General features: G+C 52.0%; 1 protein-coding gene across 1 annotated transcript in view; it reads right to left on the reverse strand.

The window, feature by feature from the left end:
- SLC5A9 (solute carrier family 5 member 9) overlaps positions 1 to 9,541 on the reverse strand; it is a 20,944-nt gene that overhangs the window by 3,939 nt on the left and 7,464 nt on the right. The window contains exons 5-11 of the mRNA XM_007448020.1: positions 8,363 to 8,468; positions 7,471 to 7,551; positions 6,939 to 7,144; positions 6,606 to 6,741; positions 5,694 to 5,801; positions 2,977 to 3,127; positions 1,261 to 1,429 (exon numbers count right to left, since the gene is read on the reverse strand). Coding sequence (XP_007448082.1) covers positions 1,261 to 1,429; positions 2,977 to 3,127; positions 5,694 to 5,801; positions 6,606 to 6,741; positions 6,939 to 7,144; positions 7,471 to 7,551; positions 8,363 to 8,468 — 957 coding nt within the window. The remainder of the gene's footprint in view (positions 1 to 1,260; positions 1,430 to 2,976; positions 3,128 to 5,693; positions 5,802 to 6,605; positions 6,742 to 6,938; positions 7,145 to 7,470; positions 7,552 to 8,362; positions 8,469 to 9,541) is intronic.

Raw genomic sequence — 9,541 nt, forward strand, 5'->3', positions numbered from 1 at the left:
CTGAGTAAGTTCCCCATGGATGCCGAGGCTTTGTCTTAACCTAAAGGCAGGCAGAGCAGTTTATTGGAAAAGGCATGGGTTCCAGAGTCAGACTAGGCTCCACTGCAGAACAATGACTGAAGCAGTGACTCGACCTCACTCACATGCAATGATAAGCAAATTAATAAGTACTAAGGGTAGGTGCTTAATATTCAACTAGAATGGAATTTGCTTTTGTAATCAGCAGGGAAAGCCAGGATCTTCCTCCCCAGCTTTCTGTTATGATAAATCAGAAATCAGAATTAGAACTCTTCCTTTTTTATTTTTAAAGAAAAGCTCTGGCACCTCTTGTATCTTCTCTGTAGCACTGTTGGACCCTAACCTCTACCTGTTCCCCATGTATAAGGGTCAGAAGGCTTATATTTTCAAAAATTCTGGAATGAATCGAAACCTCCAGAAATCAACCGAGTCCTGCCGTGCACTCTAGTTATCAGCAGGGGGGCTCGAGCTCTGCAAACAGTAGACCCAGCAGAGGCCTGGCTTAACTACTCCACTGGGGGAGGGGCTTCTATGATCTCCCTTATGGTGACCCTGGGCTCTCATGTGGCCCCTGTACAATCATGTCTATGATTCTCCTTACCTCCCCAAGGTACAGCCAGCAATTTGGACCTGTCTTTTCTAGGCTATCCTGGGGAGTGACCAACGTTACCCTCCTGGAACCTCCCAGGGTCTGTTACATTTCAGTGCAGTTTCATAAGTGGCACATGTGCAGGCACCCCTGTGCTCACAGTTTATTTCTTCATCCTCTTTGCTGTTATTTTGCCGACATGTAGAGCCCTACCGTGTTAGAGAGCTTCCCGTCTGCTTGGGCTTTTAAACACACTGTTCCTCATGTCGGGAAGACGCTTCCCTCTCCCATTAATCCTTCAGATCTCAGCTCAGAAGTCCCTTTGTGACCCCCCCTCCCAGGCATCCCATGGGTTATGTGTTCCTGCTCTTTGCTCTCATGGCAGCTATCATACTTTGCTCTTATTGCATATCGAAACCTCTTTCCTCCCGCTGGCCCAGTGATGGCAGACCTATGTGAACTTTGTAAACCACTGCATCCCTGGAGCCCTCCATAGTGGGAATGATTAATGTTTGCTGAGTGAATGAATAAATCTAGACCCGATGCTATGGCTGGGGAGACAGAAGCCTGGAGGGGCCAGTCCAGGTTATGGACAGACTAGCTCTCCTGACCCTCTGGTGTTCTGGGAGAGACAGGTGCACTGCTGCACTCACAGGCTCTGTGACCCTCTTGCAGAAGATGGCCAGCAGGAAGAGGGCAGTGATGGGTGGGGCCAGGTAGCTGGTGACAGACTGGATGTAGTCGAAGAGCTGCCCGCTGTTGGAACTTTGGATGATGGGGACCCAGAGGATGCTGATGACGACGAGGAACACCACAAACACTCTGCCAGGAGAGAACAGGGCACTGTGAAGAGCGCTCAGAGCGGCATGGCAGGGGGGCAGGTGAAGGTGATGTACGGGAACCAGGAAGGGAGAAAGGAGGGGAACGCATGGTCGCTGAATCAGAGAAGACAGGATCACAAATGCAAAGATTCCAGAAAGTTAGACTCTTAAAATCCCAGAATATCAGAATTACAGAATCCAAAAAAACAAAAAACCCACAGTTTTAAATTAGATCCCTTTGAAGGTGTGTAGCCCATCTGCTTTTGGGAAGAAATCCATTCCTTTCCCCTTCACCACCCACCTGAGTAAATGGCCTCTGGTTGAAAAACTTTTCTTGGGTGTGTTGGGTGCAATGATGCATATTGCCAGGAGATGGTGCCCAAACCTCACTGACTGATGAAATCAGGTGCGGTAAGACTTGGTAGGTGAGCAAAGAGATAAAAGGATTCTGCACACCTGTCCTCTTCTCTCCTTTCCCTCCCATTTTCTCTCTCTCAGGCCACACTAGAGAAGCAGCCACACTGCAGGAGCTACCTGCCGTTCTTATCCCCCACTCCCCTCTTATCCCCCACCTCTCTGTATAATCTGTCCTGTGCTCAGATCCTCTGATGGTCAGTCCCTGTGCATAGGGCTGGGATGCACAGATGAGCGGGCCGTAGGGATCCATGGCAGCCGTGGGCAGAAGGCCTTGTGATGGAAGGAGCAGTGAATGCAAAGGCAGGGAGATGGAAAAGAGCAAGTTATCTAAACTCAAGTAGAGAATGAACACGTTAGTCCAGAAACCTGAGTTACAGAGCCTTAAATTATGAAGCAAAGATTTCAGAAAGGGCCTCTTAACTTTGTGCAAACTATAAATGCCTAACCCAGGGAGAAAAAGAAAAAATAGCCACGAAGTTATATTTTGAAAGGCATAAAATGAATACCTATGAGATAAAGTTCAAAATTTTCTGCTGAGTGTTCAAAGCCCTGCATCCTTTGGAGACAACCTTCCTATGAACACCTCCATCGATGCGGGCCCCTCACTGCATTACATGTTTCTGATTTTCTCATTAAACTGTGTGCACCCTCAGGGCAGGACCATATAAGTCGCCCCTGTGTCACCAGCACAAAGGTATGATGCAGGACGCATGCTCGGGGTGAGACTGAAGGAGTCTTTCTGTTATCCTGGGATGACATCCAGAGCTGGTCTGGAGGACATTGGGGGTGAGCTGCTGGCTAACTTCTTTTCATCTATACAGTTCATCTTTCATTGATTCAATGCTTTGTCAGCTTCTCTCATTTACGCTCTTGATCAGTTCCAAGATAAAGTTGAACAGGCAGGGAAGAGATTTTTTTCTCCTTATTCTGGAGGGAGGGGAGTGGTCCAGAGCTGGGGAGGAACTCACCTGAGGTCATGCAGAAAGTTGGCGCTGGGAACCAGGGGCTCTGGCTGCCAGTGCAGGGCCCAGACCCAGCCGCATCTCCTTCGGGTAACCCAGGGCAGGGAGGAGAGGGGAGAGGGGTTTTGCCTACAGGGAAGGGGTGCTCTGGAAGGATGGGCCAGCGCACCTGCCCACCACCATCAGCTCCTGCTCTGTTGCCTGTCTGCGGAAGTGCTGCCACACGTCAATGGCAAACAGCGTACTGCTGCTGTTGAAGATGGAGGTGAGTGAGCTCATGAGGGCGGCCATGATCACTGCTATCATCAGGCCCCGCAGACCTGGGGAGAGATGAGGTCTCTGTGGACAGCTGGCCCGTGAAGGCCAGCTCTGCCAGCAACCATGGAGGCTGCCAGCATCCAGCAGAATCACGAGTTTAGGGGAGGGGAAGGGATGGGGACGGTGTTGAATGAGGTGCCCAACCAGGAATCCTGGAGACCCATAGCACTAGAGGCTGGGTTCTGGCCACACTCTACCTCTGCCGCCCCCTGTGGCCTTGGCCGAGTCATCTGTCCTCCCTGAGCCTCAGTTTCCTCATCTCACAGGGATGTGAGACTAGCTGATCTGTTAGGTTCTCTGCAGACTGGACATCTTGGTCTGGGTTTTAAACCTTGTAGACACTTGGTTAGTGGGCCCTGGTAGGGAGGAGGGTGACTATTAATTATTGAGTGGTTGTTTTCGGTGTTTTGTACCTCTTTCATTGACGCTATGATACCAGGCTACAGCCCCAGCTTGGGAGGCAGAATCCCCGGAATTTTTTGAAGGTTTTATTTTAATTAATTATTTATTTATTTTAATTTTTAATACAAATTTTAAAGGTTACTCTCCATTTTCAGTTACTACAACACGTTGGCCATATTCCCCATTTTGTACAGTACATCTTTGAGCCTATCTTACACCCAATAATTTGTGCCTCTCAGCCCCCCACCCCAATGTCCTCCCCCTCCAGGAACCACTAGTTCCTTCCCTATATCTGAGTCTGCTTCTTTTTTTGTTATATTCACTAGTTTGTTGGGTTTTTTTAGAGTCCACATATAAGTGATATTATATAGTATTTGTCGTTCTCTGTCTGACTTATTTCATTTAACATAATGCCCTCCAAGTCCATCCACGTGGCTGCAAATAGCAAAATTTCATTCTTTTTTATGGCTGAGTAATATTCCATCATGTATATATACACCATCTTTATTCATTCATCTGTTGATGGGTACTTAGGTTACTTCCATATCTTGGCAATTATAAATAGTGCTGCTATAAACATTGGGGTGCATGTATCTTTTTGAATTAGTGTTTTTGGGTTTTTTTGGATATATACTCACAGGAGTGGCATTGCTGGGTCTTATGGTAGTTATACTTTTAGCTTTTTGAGAAACCTCCATACTGTTTTCCACAGGCAGAAACCATGGGTTTGTTTCCTGGTTCTGCAAGGAACTAGCCGTGTGATCTTTGGACTAGTTCTGACCCTTTCTGGGCCTGTTTTCAACCTGTAACAAGGGAGGGTGGGGCCCACTGATATCTCAAGTCTCTATGATTCTGATGAGGAAGCATCTAGAAACACAACTCCCTGGCCAGCCCCACCTCAGTCCTCTTTCCCCTCAGTCCAAATATTTAACGGCCTCCTGCATGCCTCCCTGGATGACTCAAAGTGTCCCAAATCTAGGCCAGCATCTCCCTCTGGGGCCCCTGCTTCTTCCTTTGGTTAATGATATGTTTCTGGTCTCTAACAAGACACCCCCAAGTTATTCTGGACCCCTTCCTCTGCCTTCCTTCCTCCTACCCCACCTCCCTCAGCCAGTCCCTCTGTGGCTGCTCTGTCATAGCTGGGCCTCCACCCCCATCTCCACTATTTCTTGGTTTCATTTCTTGTTCCACTGGAGGGAGGGAATAACTCAATTTCCCTCCATAAACCTGCCTTTCTTTCTATGTCCCCAGTCCCAATATCATTGTAAACTCAAGACCTGCAAGCCCTGTTTGGATCCCTCTGTCTTTCTTGTCCCTCAAACACAATCAGTCATCAAGTCCTGCCAATTCTATCTCACAAATATCATCTAAACCCTTTCTGTCCATCCCTAAAGACACTGACCTGGTCCAAGCCACCACTACTGCCCTGACCACTGAAAATCCCTCAGGATCTATGTCCCTGCCTCCCCCTAAGCTGAACCCTTCATGCAGAGTTATCCTTCTAAAGCACACATCCAATCACGCACGCTGGCCTGAAACTCCCAGTGACCCTCCACTGCCCTCAGACTAAAAGTCACGCTGCACAGTGGGGCATGGCCACCGAGTCCTCCCCACGAAGGCGGTCTTCATTCCTGCCGCATCTGAGCCCACACTGGCGACTTTCAGTTCAGACTTGACACTCTCTCATCCCTGGGCCTTTGCACATGCGGGCCCTCATCCCCGGAATGACATTTCCCACGCCCCTCTGCCTTTGTCTGCCTAAGATGTTCCCCAGCACTCAGCTGCATTTCCTCTCCTCTGGGAAACCTTCCTCCACATTCCTCCAAAGTGGGTCAGGTGCCTCCTTAGGTCCCATTGTATTGTGCCTTCTGCTCGGGTACCCTGCAGACTGCACTGAGCCCGAGAGCAGGGGCCTGCCTTTTATCTCTGTATGTCCAGAGCCAGGGCACAAAGTAGTGCCCTACAGATGCTTGTGAAAAGTGTGTGTGTTTGTGTGTGTGTGTGTGTGTGTGTGTGTGTGTGTATTAGGAACGGGGGTGCAGAGGTGAATGTTTTCATTTTCTCTTCCCATCTACGACCATCCTAATGCAACCCCTCTTGGGCCGTGGGGGGTGGATGAGGCTGGAAAGCTGGTGTGCAGCGTGGTGTGGCGGGGATGGGACTTACCCATGGGCATGAGAGCCATGACCAGCTTGGGGTAGGCAATGTTGGAACATCCCACGCGGGCCCCGCAGATTCTTTGGCAGACGTCAGGGTCCACGCAGCCCACTTCATCTGCAAAAGAAGTGATGGCAGTCAGAGCTAAACCATCCCGTGCCTTCTCTGGCTGGCCCAATACCTGCTTTCTGACCCCATAGGGAAAGTGTTCACTGGTGACTGGCGGGAGTCAGCGTCCAGAGGGTCAAAGGGCAGGCGGATGTTGGATCCTGTGATTTCGGAGTGTCTGGTAGACTTCTCAACAACATACTACCCTGCAAAACCTGATAGACTCCTCTGGGTTTTAGGCCTTATATCTTAATAAAAGGCAAATACCCTTGCAAGGCACCATGAATGCCTCAATTGGTCTTTCCTTTATAGAGAGAAAGCAGGATGTTAAAATGACATTCAGATACAAATTTCTTCTACTGATATACATACTGTATGTTTGGCCCACAAAGCCTAACGAACTTACTATGTGTTCTTTTTTTTAATATAAATTTACTTATTTATTTATTTTTGGCTGCATTGGGTCTTCATTGCTGTGCGCAGGCTTTCTTTTTAGTTGCGGGTGAGCAGGGGCTAATCTTCATTGCGGTGCGCGAACTTCTCATTGTGGTGGCTTCTGTTGTGGAGCACGGGCTCTAGGCGCGTGGGCTTCAGTAGTTGTGGCACGCGGGCTCAGTAGCTGTGGCTCGCGGGCTCAGTTGCTCCGTGGCATGTGGGATCTTCCCAGACCAGGGCTCGAACCCGTGTCCCCTGCATTGGCAGGCAGATTCTTAACCACTGTGCCGCCAGGAAAGCCCTTACCATGTGTTCTTAATAGAAAGTGTGTGGCCCTTGCTCTGGTCCAACTTTGCCCAGAGGGAGACTAGCTCTTACCTGGGTACAGGGCCCGGCTGATCATGCCAGGCATGACGATAAAGAACATGGGAAGGATCTTCAGGTAGCCCCCCAGCACGGAGCCCCCCTTGGCGTGGGACAGACTCTTGGCGGAGAGCGACCTCTGCACAATGACCTGAAAAGACAGCAGTGCAGGAGCGCCAGTCGGGCCTGCTCGGGTTCCGCTCGGCTCCTGCGAGCCCCAGCATGGGGATGGTGCCCCATACCTGTTCCCGAACCAGTCCCAGCCCTCTGTGCATCCACATGCCCAGTTTTCCCGCAGAAGCCACCCCAGTTTGTGGTGGGCTGGGCCAAGCTTGGTAAGGGCATCACCTGGTCGGTGCACCAGCACCACGTGGCCAGCACCGTGAGCCCGAAAATGAGGCCTGGCCAAGGGATGTCCCCGCTCACAGGGTCCCGGAGCATGTGGAAGGCGTCAGGCTGGGGGAGGTGACAGGTGGTGTTGGGGACTGTGACATTAGGGATGGCCTGCCTGTACCTCTGCTCCAGGCCTGGGTACCAGCCCACCTCTTGAAACCCTGCAGGGAGAGACCACTGCGAGTGAAACAGCCCTGAGGCCCCACTGGGTCTGTCACATGCCCCAGCTCGCTGGATCCCAGTCGTGTGTGGGACCCCTGAGCTTGGAACTCATATGGGACTTGGGAATGAGAGATGGAGTGGCACTCAGGCTCAAGACCCCTGTTTTGGAGTAGAGAGAATCCTGCTGTTTGGGAGCCCTGGCCTGGAGCCGGGACATAGCTCTGTGCTCTGCAAAGTTCTGATCAGACCGTGGTGGTGACAGCCAGAGAAAGATCAGAGAGGAGTTTACAGGGGAGGGTGGGATGTGTTCAGGACTCTTCCTTACCCAGAAACATGAGGACCAGGGCTCCCCCCACCATGATCACCGTCTGCAGGGTGTCTGTGTAGATCACGGCCGTGAGGCCCCCTGGGGACCCAAGGAGAGGGCTCATCAGCACCAGCAGGGGCTTTCTCTCTGGGTGCCCGCCCCGTGCTGGGCCACACTGGAAAGACCAGAGGACACATGGAGCCCTCAGCGGATGGCCTCTGGCCACTGCCTTCCCCACCCCTCGTGCTCCATGGGCCCGCCCACAAGGTAGAGGCTGATACAGCCACAGGCCCTCAGGTCCCTCTCTTTCTGTCCCGACGGCCTCTGGCTGTTGTTTGGTAACATCCCGAGTCTTTTCCTTCCCTGTGCTGTTAGCTCCACCCGGAGGCCTGCCTCCCTCCCCACCCCAATGCCCATTTAAACTCCCTCAACTTTCCAGGCCACCTCAGCCAGGAGGAAGTCTGCCGGAGCCTGTGTCCCGGGAGCCCAGGCCTCTGTGAGGGGCTCTGCAGGAGACGGGAGAAGGCATGCTTGCGGCTCTTGTCTGGAGCAGCCCGTGGTGACTCTAGCCCGGGTCACAGTCCCCCGACCTCCACCCTATTCCCTGCTGTGGGTCTTCCTCTATCTCCTTCCCTGGCTCTCTCCGGCTGGCTCTGTTTCCTCCTGTTTCTGCCCTTCCTGTCTCCCCTTTGCTCTGTTGCACTGAGTCTTTCGGCCTCGTCCTCTGATTCTGCATCTCCATCTGCCTCTCTCTTTGTTCCCTTCAGTTTCTCTTTCTCACTCACCCGGTCAGTTTTCACTCTGTTCCTCCCTGGACCTCTGTGTCCCTGCCATCCGGCGCTTCCCTCTCCACCTGTCCCTGTCCATGCTCCTGGCACCTGCACCGGACGTGACCTCCCCTCGGCCCTACCTGTGATGGTATAGACGGCCGTCACCACCAGCAGGATCACAGTGGAGAGGTAAAGGTTCCAGCCCAAGGCCATCTGGATGAAGAGAGCTCCAGAGAAGATGTCAGTCTGCAGAGACAGCGACCCAGGAGTCCAGGTCACCCAAGGCCCTCTGTGTGGTCACCAGTGTACGTCACCTTCCTGCTCAGCAATACCAGGTGCTGTCGGCCCTCATGGTGCGATGAAGATGAGCCTTACGTACCATGCTCAGGAGGTTGGGCTCGGCCTATAGACACTGAGGCGCCATGGAGGCTATAAAGTAGAGGAGCACCGTGGACAACTCTGAGCCTGAGAACCGTGTGATCTGGCAGCACTGCCAAGGTCATGTGCTGGCAGGGAGGGGACGAAGCAGCACACTGAGGAAGTGAGACAGGAGCTGGGGTCGGGGGGTGGGGGGAAGAAGCCACTGGGGGAGAAGGTGGGAACCTAGGGGGCCCCTGACCGCTCCCTGAAGGAGCACCGGCCCACTCAGCTGCCAGATGGGCCCGTGGCTGACCTGATGGGCAGGCGCCCCAGTGCAGATGACACAGGTCCTGGATACCCACATGTTTGGGTTTATTGGAGGACTTGGGGTAGCAGCCTTTGTCTGAGCTGATTTAGGGTTATTTACAAGCATTGATGGAACAAGAGGCTGTAATGCTTCCAGCCCTGGACCTGGCAAACCTGAATGATTCAATTCCCTTCGGGGCATGCTTGCTGGTCCCTTTACATGAGCGTTTTGTGACCCATGACAAGGGCTACTACATGACAAAGCCTCAGGAGGCCTCAACTGGGCCACAGAACCCAAATGTTAGTTCCAGCCCCAGAGCTATGCTCTGTGTGGACCTGGGCAAATCGTTTGGCCTGGGTTTGTCTTCTGAGTTTAGGTCAACAGAGGAAGAATAGGCCCTTTCTTATGGTAACCTTCTAGGCAATTAATGCTTGGTGCTGAATGAAGAATCAATTAATGGGAAGATAAATGAGTGAATGAATTCTAGATTGTGACTTCTTTGGATAGAGGGACTCTCATTCACTCAACAAACATTTATCATTCATCTCTAATTACCCTACTGCTGAGGGGGAGCATGTGAAGAGGGGGTGTGGATATGTTTTGGGGGGGGGGGGACACGGGCCCCTCACTGTTGTGGCCTCTCCCGTTGCGG

The sequence above is a fragment of the Lipotes vexillifer genome, unplaced genomic scaffold (assembly GCF_000442215.2).
Source record: "Lipotes vexillifer unplaced genomic scaffold, Lipotes_vexillifer_v1.1 scaffold1375, whole genome shotgun sequence".
NCBI lineage: Eukaryota > Metazoa > Chordata > Mammalia > Artiodactyla > Lipotidae > Lipotes > Lipotes vexillifer.